Source organism: Gasterosteus aculeatus, chromosome 13 (assembly GCF_964276395.1).
Source record: "Gasterosteus aculeatus chromosome 13, fGasAcu3.hap1.1, whole genome shotgun sequence".
Classification (NCBI taxonomy): domain Eukaryota; kingdom Metazoa; phylum Chordata; class Actinopteri; order Perciformes; family Gasterosteidae; genus Gasterosteus; species Gasterosteus aculeatus.
Genome location: NC_135701.1, coordinates 4,846,048 through 4,859,852, shown reverse-complemented (window position 1 = coordinate 4,859,852; position 13,805 = coordinate 4,846,048). Strand labels below are relative to the sequence as shown.

General features: G+C 43.1%; 1 protein-coding gene and 1 long non-coding RNA gene across 2 annotated transcripts in view; both read left to right on the top strand.

Moving 5' to 3' along the window:
• Positions 1 to 13,805, top strand: part of nsmfb (NMDA receptor synaptonuclear signaling and neuronal migration factor b) — a 43,947-nt gene that overhangs the window by 18,062 nt on the left and 12,080 nt on the right. The window contains exons 7-14 of the mRNA XM_078087083.1: positions 1,909 to 1,961; positions 3,053 to 3,142; positions 4,091 to 4,218; positions 4,314 to 4,397; positions 5,478 to 5,511; positions 5,880 to 5,950; positions 6,541 to 6,620; positions 6,876 to 6,978. Of these exons, the coding sequence (XP_077943209.1) occupies positions 1,909 to 1,961; positions 3,053 to 3,142; positions 4,091 to 4,218; positions 4,314 to 4,397; positions 5,478 to 5,511; positions 5,880 to 5,950; positions 6,541 to 6,620; positions 6,876 to 6,978 (643 nt within the window). The remainder of the gene's footprint in view (positions 1 to 1,908; positions 1,962 to 3,052; positions 3,143 to 4,090; positions 4,219 to 4,313; positions 4,398 to 5,477; positions 5,512 to 5,879; positions 5,951 to 6,540; positions 6,621 to 6,875; positions 6,979 to 13,805) is intronic.
• On the top strand, positions 9,282 to 10,413 carry LOC144386336 (uncharacterized). Its single transcript, XR_013452039.1, has 3 exons — positions 9,282 to 9,666; positions 9,886 to 10,001; positions 10,096 to 10,413. It is a non-coding gene; the product is annotated as an uncharacterized LOC144386336 (long non-coding RNA).

Here is a 13,805-nt window from a genome sequence, read left to right as displayed (position 1 = left end):
GCACACAGACACACACTCACCGGCTTGGATTTGACTCAGCAGTCTCGATGTGCGGGTGTTAGTGATTTTAAAAGCTGTTGTAAGTCCGAAAAAATAACGCCGACCGGTTCATAGATCCCCCTCTCCTCTGAGTCATCCCGCTATTTCAGGCCATGCCCTCCCGACTCCTGAAATAAACACCGACATCGCAACGTTTTTGGCCAACGAAACTGAACTAAGGATACAAAATAGCTGGCGAAAACACACGTGGGAGGGTGTGTGCTCTGCGTTTTCTTCGGTGACACTTTGATGGACCTTGCGGCCGTTTGGATTTCAGCACTGTCGTCAGTTTGGTATCGGCTCTCTGTCATGTTGTCCTTTGAAAGTGGCACAATCTACGGTGACTGGATGGGCAAAGCTTGTAATCACTGACTACAGGTGGGGCCAATTAAAAATAATGAGCTGTGGGGTTTGTGGATGGACCTCATCAGTTTCTCACTGCTTTTTTTCACAATATAATTTTTAAAATGGTTAAGTTAATCTAGCCTTCAAACTCAACAACTCCTGTCTAATTGGGTCCGATGGCGTCTTTGTGACAAGGTCTTTTACAATGTTAGAGAAGCAGCTCAAATTTGTCCTGATGAATGTATTTTTTATTAGCAAAGTAGGCCATTGTTTGTTTCTCTGTCCATTAACAAGCTGGCATCATTTATTCGAGTTGGCCTTCTGTCTTGTTGTCTATTCTCGTGAACTTGGCCAGCTGTCCATCTGGATGAAACGAACTGAACTGTTGGTCAAAGACTTGGATATAACTCAAGGATTCATCTGCTCATGTTGGCATCTAATAGAATTTGGTTATCTGGTAGCTTTAAATAAAAACATGATGATTTTAAACCGGTATATACATATCTAAGCTGCATCTTATCTCAACCTTTAGGAGAGGGCTGTTGCCAAGCAGCTCTCTCCTGTCTTCACTGCACAAAACATTTTAGATTAGCTCCAACCTGGTTTCCGCTAGAAGACTTCCGTGGTAACTGCTGGTCTCAGTCTCCAAAGACGTAATGCTTTCTTCTGATGTGGGTGAATGTTGTCTTTTGGTGCTATTGGATCTTAGAGCAGCCTTTGATACTGTAGATCAGAGCGTCCTCACAGAAAGGCAAAAGCCTGGGGAGACTTTCTCTGTGATTGTAGTTCTTTCTGTGTCACTTGGTCCCCACATCACTAAAACTGCTGCTCTTTCCTGTGGTGTGCCTCAGGGTCCTGTCTCGGGTCCCAAATAATCTGCTTTGCATGCACTTGATATAAAACTGTTTCATGTCTTTAGTCTTTGGGTTTAAGGAAACCAATCAAATTCAAGCCCATCTGGATGAAATATATGATTCCACCTGCCTGGTCATTTAAAATAATATTTAATCTGTTTCTCAAGTTGCATCTTATTTTTTTCCAGGTAGCTGAAAATGTTGCTTGTTTTGTATAGTAAAAGCAAAATATGAATGTGTTATTTTATACATTTGACATTTTTATGTAAACATATACATTAAGTGGACAAAAATAACTTTAAAGTTAAGTTGAGCAAAATATTTCTCATTGTTTGGATCCCGAAATAGAGATGTTTTTATGTAAGAATAAATAATAAAATAATAATAATACAACTTTAATTCACAGCAGATTAATTATGTTTTGTTTAAGAAGATTATTAAGGTACTGCAATGTATTTATTATTTTAGAAAAAATAGATACTTTTTACTACAAGAGGATCTTTGAGGTAGGTTTTAGCATAATGCCTGCTAATGCATTAGCATCTGGTACTAGAGACTTGGAGCTGGTTTTGGGACCAGTTCTTTTCATCTGGGACAGTAAATTATAAGAAGTCTTGACTTATGTTTGTCATTCTTGATTTCTTTGTCTTCTCTTTCTTAAATTTGGTAGAAATTTCCGTAAGCACCTCAGGATGGTGGGCAGCCGCAGGATGAAGGTCCAGAGTAAGTATTGCTGTCAGTCAGCGTACATGTACTGTATGTACAGTGTGCTAATGTCAGAGCATTTCCATACATTCATGCTCAACAGTGTGAGCGATAACTTTGGGATTTATTTGTGCTTCATGCATGGAGCAGCGGTGCTGTGCACGTCGGAGTGTGTTTGTGAATCAGACCAGCTGAACTTTATTCCTTAAAATCCCCCTTGAAGGTGATTTGGTCAGTCTTTACTGAAGTGTTTGGTTGTTGTGTATGTCTTGAGTCTTGCCACAATTAACTAACTAATGAATTGTGTTGTTTTGATGACATTGAGTCTGTGCTGGAAACTTCAACGGTGCAAGAGACCGTCTGCATATTTGTTTACAATGCATGGCAGATATCAATATAAAACCAGAAAGACACTGACAGCTAAACAGCTGATCCGTCATGTGAGTCAAGTGTTTGCTGTGTAATATTTCCATCAAATGTTTATCAACAAAAGTTTAAAAAATAAAACATTTTGAGCAAGATTCATCAGATTTTTGTATGTGACACTTACAACGTTGAGTGAACCTTTTGAAGCATTTGAGTGGCTCATATGTTTGGTGGTAAAGGGTAAGACATCCCCCCAACCAAAGGATTGAGGAAACTTTGTAAAACTCGTAGATCCCTCACTTGTTACTGTTTGGTCAATGGAAACCGTTATGAATCTATGAAAACAAGCATGAATCTACAGAGATACATTTTACCTCACAAATGTTCTCTCGATCTATCCAAAGTTTATTTTCTAAATCGAGTGAATAATCACAACTTGCACTTGTCACAAGTCAGGTATTTATTCCGAGGCACCTGTAACCACACCCAGTGATGACGCCATGTGGCCACACCCCCTGCTGTTCACCTCTAAATAACAGCAACATTATTGCCAAATCAGCTCCATACAAGTACTATTAATAACAGTAATATTGAATTACCACAATACAAACATTAGCAGGGGCTGCTACACACAATGGGGCAACTAGATGGAACTGTGATTTCTGGGGTTTGGAGTGTGTGTGCGTGTGCTGTAGAATGACGCATTTGCCCCCCCACCCTCCCCCTCCTACCGACTCCATCAGCCTTTGCCGACCGCCGGGCCAAGAGCTTCAGCCGCTCGTGGAGTGACCCGACACCCGTCAAGCCCGACTCAATGCATGACTCCAGAGACAGTGAGTGGCACGCTCTCCACCCCTCACGCACACACCAACAACAAAATGCCGCACAACATACAGAAATGACTGTCTTTTCATCAACCACTTCTCCTTGACGTCGAAGGAAAGACGTCAAGGAAAAGTGGTGCAGAGTTCATAAGGACTCAGGAAAAGACAACTGCAACTTTAGAATGCAACTGTACACATCACCTGTACAAAATCAGCAGCGACAATCTCTGTACGATTGGTGCTTCGCTTTAAATGTCGCTGTCATGTCGACACAAAGAATTGTGGGGCGCCATTGTCCCCTTTTACTTTGGTATAGGATACGCTAAAAGAAAATAAGGAAGGAACCAAAGTACCGTTCCAAGCGCCTCTCCTTGGCATTTTCCAGCATTTGACCAGCTCTTATTAAGGCTGACACGTATCAGGAATCAGGAAACCTTTATTACCAAAATATGTCAAACATACAAGGAATTTGTCTTGGCGGTTGGTGCGCGACAGTGGACAGTGTGACAATAGACAACAAGACAGCAGTGCACAAGTAATAAAATAAAGTCAAATGAAATGCTAATGCAATGGGTAAGTAGTAACGCATCGTCTCAGTCAGTTCCCATCGTTCCAAACAAGACGATGCCACCGCGGCCGCACACTCTGTTGCTGATTCTGTGATTGTGTGGCTACAGTTCTTCTGAATGTCTCCACTCTTATCGCTTCGCCATCCAACCTCATCTTTCCACCTGGTTGTCCATCCGCCTGTTGCCGTGTGTGCCGTAGTCGCCTGGATGCATCAGCAGAGCGTCCTCCTCTCTTCCTCCCGCTCTGGGCCCAAAAAATGTTTAAAAAATAACAGGTGCAGCTCTTTTAAAATGGAGCATGCTGCTCTCTAATCTTGTTTGTGTGTAATCCTTTCATCTCGCCCTTTGTTCCTGTGTGTGTGTGTGTGTGTGTGTGTGTGTGTGCCAGGTGGCGAGCTTCAGAGCTCCTCAGGGACTCTAGATGAAGGGCCTGATGAGGATGCCGACTGGGATGATGAGAGGGAGATGGAGAGGGTCGCTTGTGAAGCAGAGGACTTCATCCCACCTAAAATCATGGTGCGCATCTCAACAATCGATTTTCTAATTTGTTTTCTAAGCCGACCGAAATGCATCCGTCACGTTTTTCTGCGTCTGTGTCCTATTTTCCACAGCTAGTTTCCTCCAAGGTTCCAAAGGCTGAATATGTCCCTAACATCATTCGTAGGGACGACCCCTCCATCATCCCCATTCTTTATGTGAGTAGCAGCCCTTCTACTGTATTGATTCATTTAGTCTTAAGATACAACATGATATTCTGACATCAGTAACCATGCGGCACCAGGCTGTTTTTATTTGAATACATTTGGTGAAATTAAAGATATTTGAAAAGCTGAAACTACTGCAACCATGGACAACTGCAACCATTACCCACGGCAAGTGGTTTTGCCATATTGAAGATCTTAAGCAAAGATCTGCGTTGGCCCAGCGAGTGATGGAGTCATTCAGTGCAGTTGGCAGGTTTCATTTTCGTCTTAGTGAGGAACTGTTCAGTCCCTCTCGTGAGAGGGTGTCTCTCTAAAGATATATGCGACTTGTTGGCTTTAATGGTCTCCTAAGTGGCACCTTGTTCTTTGTCTGCTCAGATGGAATTAAAGACGGTCTGTTGCTGGTATTTTCTCTCCAGGAAAGAGAAACACAGAACGTAACATTTTAATTGAGATGCAAAATCCTCTTGAGCTTTGCCAAATCCATAATAGGATTATTATATTATTATAATAATTGTCTTGGCAGTTATTCAAACCTTTCATGAAATAAATAAAATGGTAATGACATGTCTTGGATGATGAATCCCAAGAATAACCCCCCTTTTTAAGAAGTTTCAACAGATACTAGTTTGATCGCCCTGGTTGGTACGTACATGTTCCCCTCAGGATGAATTGTAATAAATTTGATAATCCTCTACCTGCTCATCTAGAGCCGATTGCAGGTCAACATTTCAATTTGTCCAATACTTTGGTTTGTGATCAAATACAATACAAATACATATTGAACAGTATTATATAAAGTATTACATGTTTTAAACAATATCCAGGTCAGCTGAGTCTGGTACTATACTGGGTACTATAATTGTTGGTTTTGACTTGCATACCTTGTTAATCAACTTATTCAAAAAGATCACGTACTGTAATTGTGAATGAGTAAAAATCTGAATGTGTAAATCCAATCTGACCTCTGGCTGTAAATTATCCAAAGTGGTGTCATTTAATTTGATTTGATTGATTTGAAGGGTATCGCTTAAAATAAACACTAATTCTGCCTCAACCTTCCATTTAAAGGACCATGAACGTGCCACGTTTGACGACATCCTCGGTGAGTGTGACATTTGTGTGATTTTATTTTATTTTTAGCTCTAAAGTGAAAATGACTCCAAGTGGAAAAGATGAGGACCGACTAAGTTTCAGCTTGCTGGAGGGCCGAGATGACTCACTGTTTTTGTACTGTGTGTGTGTGTGTGTGTGTGTGTGTGTGTGTGTGTGTGTGTGTGTGTGTGTGTGTGTGTGTGTGTGTGTGTGTGTGTGTGTGTGTGTGTGTGTGTGTGTGTGTGTGTGTGTGTGTGTGTGTGTGTGTGTGTGTGTGCACGTCTCAAGAGAAAACCAATTTATGTGTCTCACCATTACAGCTGAGTGGGAAAAGTGACACCTTTCTCCCTCTCTCTTTCTCTCCCATTCTGCGTCCAGAGGAGATCGAGAAGAAGCTGGCGGCCTACAGGAAAGGCTGTAAGATCTGGAACATGCTCATTTTCTGTCAGGTGAGTGACAAGGGAGACGGGGCAATATTGTGAAATCATTGACTTGTGCTCTACATTAGAGTTTGCTTGCAATGTGGCAGAAGACTTATTTCTAACTAATTAATTCAGCAAAAAACTGATACCAGCTTCTCAAGATATCAATAAAATCAATTTAAGCGAAAGATATTTGCATTTGGCAGCTTAAAGTAACACATCTCCTGCTGTCTTGATGAGATATACAACTACCAGCTACCACGGGGCGATAAGAGAGGCTTCGTCTTCACTTTTTGGCGAACTGTAACGTTGCACATCTTTATATAAAGTCAATACTATATTCAGATGGACGTTATAAGTAAAGTAAAGATGTCGCGGTAGAATCCCTATAAACTATATATGTTTTCTCTTCTCTGACTGTGTTTGAGCATCTGAAGCATTCTGAATCCTCGCTGGAGTGAATATTAAAGAGCACCTATCCACATTTACTGACATTTCTCATGTTGGTCTCTTATCAAAAGGGCTCAAACTATTTTGACCAAAACCTTAAATCCTACAGAAAATGAAGGACTTTTACCCTTAACAGAATCCATGATAACACAAGCACCTTTCCTCAGGGAGGACCTGGACATCTGTACCTGCTGAAGAACAAAGTGGCCACATTTGCGAAGGTGGAGAAGGAAGACGACATGATCCAGTAAGACTTCATTCTGGTTGTACCCATAAATCTAGCAGGGTTTTTTTTTATATCTCCATCTTCAGTTTCACCCTTTCACGCTTGGATTATACATTTAAATAATTGCAATAACAATATGCCAAAATGTGTCAAAAGAAGTGCGACCTTTGTCCGCTTACTGTCGTCGAATCGTTCCGTTCCGACCCTTAACCCTCCTACCAACCATCCCGTCTGTCCTCCTTTCCCCCCTCGTGTCCTTCTCTCCCCTGCGCTCAGGTTCTGGCGGCGGCTCGGCAGGCTGATGAGCAAGCTGAACCCAAAGCCCAACCTCATTCACATCATGGGCTGCTACGTGCTGGGCAGCGCCAATGGGGAAAAGGTAGTGGTCCTTTTTGTGGGAACAAACAGAGACTCTCACCCTCCTGTAGTTAGTGCAAGAGTTCACTTGAAATGTCTACATGAAGCACAACATCTGAGCTATGCACACACACAGACACACACAAAGGTATGTGCTCTGTATAGAACCATGCAGATAAGATCCTTTGCAAATAGGTATTATAGATAAAAAGAACCGAGGGAGCGCTTGTTTGTGCATGCGAAAGATAAAATAATGTAAAGAAAGTTTGTGGAGTGTGTAGAGATGCCTTCACCGCGCCCTCTGAGGGCTCACACATACACATACACACACACACACACACACACACACACACACACACAGCACTTTGGAATGACAGGGAGAACAGATCCCTTGACACCAACTCAATTAAGCCAAACCCACTCGTCCTCGCCACTATGACACACTCACACGTTTAACAACACACTTGACCCTGCCACAACAACGCCCCCCCACCTGCCCCCCGCGCGCTCAGACGCTGATGCGCTCTCACTTTATGTAGCCGCACTCCCATACAGGTAACCTGCCCACACACACTGAAATATTCATAGCGCCTCACGCAGCGTCTTCTGTAAGCACATGTACCGCTGCACTCGGCACGGCCAAAGGGTTGAGCTTCTTTTGTCATCGGTACAAAAGCGCCCAAATTTAAAGATGCATAACTTAAGGCTGGCGCAGGCTTCTGCGTCGACGCACTCCTTTCAATTCATGGTTCTAAAAGTCTTGCGTGTGTTGCAGAGCAATTCACCGCCAGAACAACAGGTGGAGTAACGTGTTTTGTTGAAGACGACCTAGAGAGTCGCGTCTTTGTGTGTGGAAGTTGTTGGTTTGTTTATTTATTTATCATAGACTTTATTGCCCCGTGCATCGACACTGTTGCTTTTCATCAATATTTTTCAAAAAATATTAATGCACGCGTTTAAAAGAAAAAGATAAGTAAATTGTTGTCATAGCATAGCGGTCTGGGATATTTTTGTTGATTCCTGATATTAAAGTATAGTTTTTTTGTGTGTGATACAGTGGAGAAAATAAAGCATTTATTTTGCAGGAATGTAACCATAGAAACAATTTGATGACATCCGACATAGTGTCATCACTCTTTGATCTTGCCACTGCATGAAAAGTGGGATTTTCGGCAGTATGCCGCACTGTAAATTGTCGTGGAATTTCAGGTTTGCGGCTGTTAAATTGTCATAAATTGACGTGGGCCTCCCTTGTGCCCCCATGACCCCCCTCCTCCTAATTCTAGGGGAGGCTTTGACATGTAAATGAAAATGCTGTGAGCTATACAAATGCAAATCAGGGTCGCAGAGGCAGTTTTAGCCCAGGTGACATTTTTTTTAAAGGTAAGAAAATGTCTGGTACAAATAGATCAGGCTCAGTAGCCTGATTATAGACTCTTACATTTGAGCTTGAATTGATTTATTTAATTAAAATATGCTAGATTACTGTGTACGCCATTAGCAAAGGCAAATGTTATGTAAAAAAGATACACAAAAACACTTCTTTAAAAAATGAGTTTTAATCAAGGTTAAATGAGCATTCCATGCAAACAACATTTGAATCAGCATGAGGAGTCTGCAGAGATCACAGTCTGCTAGAGCTCAACTACAGTGCATAGTGGCAGGACTACAGTGACCTTTGCTTTGGTCTTACTTAAATGCACAGAGGATGTATTAACCACACATCTTCTAGCAATGCGCTCAACTGGCAGAAATGATGCTGTATGACGTGTCTGTTCCCTGCAAGCCCCAAACTTCTATTGGCTTTCCATAAAAATGTCTGTCCGGGTGGAGATGAAGCCAGGAAACTTGTGCAAGAACATGTTTAAATGCCGTACCCTTTGACACAACATTAACAACTATAAACTGCTTTATAATGGCTGGTCGTAGTTCTGCTAGAAGGACGGGTTCCTCAAAACTGTTGTGTTTCCACACCACTTAGCATGAACACATGCTGACCTTTCTGCTCTGCATCTATCGACTGAGTAAGTTACATTCATATATGTTACCCGTTTACAAGTCACGGCAAAACATTCCACCTCAGTGACACAAGGGTACATGTGATGATACATTGTCAACATTGCATGTCTGTCAGACTCAGGAGTGTCTGGTGGAATGGAGAAGAGGCACCACTGTACAGTTTCTAGGGAAAGTCGTTCTGCTGACACCAAAACACTGCTTTACATGAAGCATATCAGCTGTTTCAAAGTCGCAACCATTTGTCTTCCTAAAATACTGGTCCTTCCGTATAACAATAACCTCGTATGTGATTGGAGGACCCTTAGACTCCTCGTCCAATCACGTGTGAGGTCATAGGCACGACTCAGACAGCAGTACTTGCAAGACGAGCGTGTTACTACATTCAGAAGAACTGTATCTCCAGTTCCTTTGTTTGGTTTTTGCTGCTTCGTGAATAATGGCGGGACGACGTCTCGCGTTCAACTCGCCTTCAACTCCTCTCCGCGGTCACCAACTTTCGGCCGGTCCGCAGACAGACAGAAGAAGCAGCTGAAAGCTCTCAGTGGATCGTCTCGTCAACTCCAACAACAAACCGCCGATATCAACGAGCGGTTCGCTCCACTGGAGCGTTCGGGACTCTGCGGGTTTGTGTCCATGGAGGAGAGGAACCGACTCAAAGGAGAGGAGACGGGCGCACGATCCCACGATAGCGGTAAGAATACGCTCGATGACTGCAAGCTAAGCTAAGAGTAGCGTAGCCTCAAGCTAAGCTAAGAGTAGCCTAGTAGCCTTACAAGTGAGCAGAACCCGCTTTATTAAAGTGCGTTTTCTTTGTGTGTAAGTGACACTGTTTCTCCTTCCTTGTTAAATGTTACTGCGACTTGCGTTTGGTTTTTTTTGTATTCATACCACACATGTAATTGTTTTCCAGCCGCCTGTGAGACGTATTGTGAGACGGGACGCAGGAGCTTCAGGTTCAGGCGGAAAACACTCATTGCGAAGGAAGCTGCGAAGGATTCAGCGCGGAGTCGAGCGAGAAGAAAGCGGGTCAGAGTTTATTTGCTGACTTGTTTCAGGTGCATTGATCGATGTGTTGTGTCCGTACGCATCGCACAGTACTGATTCATTGTTGTTTTTACAGCTGCTGGAATCGAGACAAAGTGAGCTGGCTGATGACGAGGTGGAAATCCGCCACCGTGGAGCTCGCGTCGGGCGGAGGGGACGGCGTTGTTGGCGGCGTCTCGGGTGGATCGTACGGTCGCCACACGCACACGAGCCGCCTGCACAACAGACCTGCCTCGGAAAACACGGCGCCAGTGACGGTCAACGACCCCGAGGAGGCAAACGGACAGTTTACTGAGCTGTAGTTTTTAAACCGCCGTTACCCAAGTGTGGGCAGATCCTCACTTTGTATGTAGTTGTTGTTTGTGTGTTGTTAATAAAGCTCTCTTTGCATAAACATGTGTCAAATGTTCATTTTCTCTATAAATTCATTGACGTCCTGGTTGGTATCCTAATAATAGTGTAGTAGCCTACATAGGATAACAATGAAATGAATATACAGCATAATATGATATAATATACATATAAATAAAATAAGGCGGGTGACCAACAGCGACAGATCTGCCAACCAATCACGAGTGATTGAAAGTTGTGGTTTCATCCAATCATGAACAAGGAAACTCAAGCCTGGTCTGCCCAGGTGTGGTTTTGCTGCCAATCACGAGTGATTTTATTTGTTAGTGGGTTGTGGTTTCATCCAATAAGGAGTAAGGATATTCAAGCCCGCTCGGCTCGGCCACCCGCGGTTTCGCTGCATTCATATGCTAATTCGGGCCATTCGCACCTCCGCCAGCTCTCCGCCTACGTCATGGTTCATTTCCGACAATTTGTGGCACAGACAAACGCAAGACACTGGAGAAAATGATGACGTATTTTGCAGGAATGTAACCATAGAAACCATTTGATGACGTAAATTGGTTGCTATGGTTACATGCCTGTCATGTGATCTCATCAGTCTTCTTTAGAAATAGGAGGCATTCCATAACTCAGAGCATAACAGAAGGGGCCACTGCAGAGCTCCTGAGAGCTGAAGTTGTGAGCATCTGTCTAATTTTGAAAAAACGTTTTACCCCCAGTACAATGACTCATCTGCACAAAGTCAGGTGAGGTTTTCACAAATATGGACAACTCCAGCAGTGAGGAATCATACTGCATGGAATCTGACTATGAAACTCCAACCTCACCGAAACCATTGCAGGAAAAAGAGCTTTTCATACTCTGCAACAAGTCTGTACGATACAAAGTATTGGAGTTTATTGGAGAAGGAACTTTTGGCAAAGTAGCGAAGTGTGTCAATATGAATACAAATGAGAATACGGCCATAAAGATCCTCAAAGACGACAATGATTACGACGACGAAGTAGAAATGCTGAAAAAGCTCAGGACACTTGACCCAGAGAGAAACAACTTGGTGAGATTCATGGACAGTTTCATAGACGATGACAAGTCTTGCATCGCTTTTGAGTGTTTAGACAGGAATCTTTTTGATTTCTTGATACAGAGAAAGAAACGATTGACTCTTAATGAAATCCGTCCTATAACTCATCAGTTACTTGTAGCACTCAACGCCTTGAAGGGTATCGGTCTCCTTCATGCAGACCTAAAAGTTGACAACGTTATGCTCGTCAACCACCAAGATGAGCCCTTCAGAGTGAAATTAATTGACTTTGGTTTGGCCATGACAGCCTCCGAAGTATGGGAAGGAATGATTGTACAACCTTGTGCATACCGAGCACCAGAAGTGTCCTTGGGCCTCCCCATATCTGAAGCCATTGACATGTGGTCACTGGGATGTGTCTTGGCATGTCTGTTTTTTTGCCAGAACATCTTCTTAGGAAGATCAACATACGACGTAATGAAAACTATTTGCTGTCTGCTCGGTCAGCCACAAGACCACCTGCTAGATGCTGGAAAATACACTCACCAGTATTTCAAGAGGAATCGCGGCACTCCCAATTCACGATGGAGACTGAAGACACCAGTAGAGTACAAGAAGGAAAATGATGACCAGCTGCAATTGTCAGAGTGGGAATTCGACCAAATCGGAAATTTGGCTGACGCAGTAAACAAATATTCAAATGCAATTGAGGAGGTTGAAGTTGAAGACACAAAGGCATTTTCAAATCTTCTTCAAATGTTGCTCAATCCAGATGCTGAGATGAGAATAACACCTGAGGAAGCCTTGGAACATTCTTTTGTCACCATGAGTCACCTGGCTGACTACACTCACAGAAGCTCTTATACACAAGCTGCCTTTGAGCTGATGGTCGTCTGCCCTGCGTGTGATTCAGACGAATGTCATGAATATCTCAGCGATTTTGAAAGCAACACAGAATCATCTGACTCAGGAGAGGTTTTCTCAAACGTGGACAACTCCAGCATTGAGGAATCATCCTGCATGGAATCCAACTGTGATACTCCAACCTCACCGGAACCATTGCAAGAAGACGAGCTTTTCATACTCAACAACAAGTCTGTACGATACAAAGTATTGGAGTTTATTGGAGAAGGAAACTTTGGTAAAGTAGCCAAGTGTGTCAATATGAATACAAATGAGAATACGGCCATAAAGATCCTCAAATACGTCAATGATTATGCCAAGGAAGTGAAAATGCTGGAAAAGCTCAGGACACTTGACCCAGAGAGATACAACTTGGTGAGATTCATGGACAGTTTCATAGTCGATGACATGTCTTGCATCGCTTTTGAGTGTTTAGACAGGAGTCTTTGGGATTTGATGGTACAGAGAGAGGCACCATTGACTCTTAATGAAATCCGTCCTATAACCCGTCAGTTACTTGTAGCACTCAACGCCCTGAAGGGTATCGGCCTCCTTCATGCAGACCTAAAAGTTGACAACGTTATGCTCGTCAACCACCAAGATGAGCCCTTCAGAGTGAAATTAATTGACTTTGGTGTGGCCCTGCCAGCCTCCGATGTAGAGGAAGGAATGATTGCACAACCTTATGCATATCGAGCACCAGAAGTGTCCTTGGGCCTCCCCATATCTGCTGCCATTGACATGTGGTCACTGGGATGTGTCTCGGCATGTCTGTTTTTATGCCAGAACATCTTCAATGGAGAATCATCGTACGACGTAATGAAAACTATTTGCTGTCTGCTCGGTCAGCCACAAGACCACCTGCTAGATGCTGGAAAAAACACTCACCAGTATTTCAAGAGGAATCGCTGCACTCCCAATTCACGATGGAGACTGAAGACACCAGAAGAGTACAAGAAGGAAAATGATGACCAGCTGCAATTGTCAGAGTGGGAATTCGACTATATCAGAAATTTGGCTGATGCAGTAGACATATTTTCAAATGCAATTGACGAGGTTGAAGTTGAAGACACAAAGGCATTTTCAAATCTCCTTCAAATGTTGCTCAATCCAGATGCTGAGATGAGAATAACACCTGAGGAAGCCTTGGAACATTCTTTTGTTACCATGAGTCACCTGGCTGACTTCGCTCACAGAAGCTCTTATACACAAGCTGCCTTTGAGCTGATGGTCGTCTGCCCTGCGTGTGATTCAGACGAATGTCATGAATATCTCAGCGATTTTGAAAGCAACACAGAATCATCTGACTCAGGAGAGGTTTTCTCAAACGTGGACAACTCCAGCATTGAGGAATCATCCTGCATGGAATCCAACTGTGATACTCCAACCTCACCGGAACCATTGCAGGAAAAAGTGCTTTTCATACTCCACAACAAGTCTGTACGATACAAAGTATTGGAGTTTATTGGAGAAGGAACTTTTGGCAAAGTAGCCAAGGGTGTCAATAT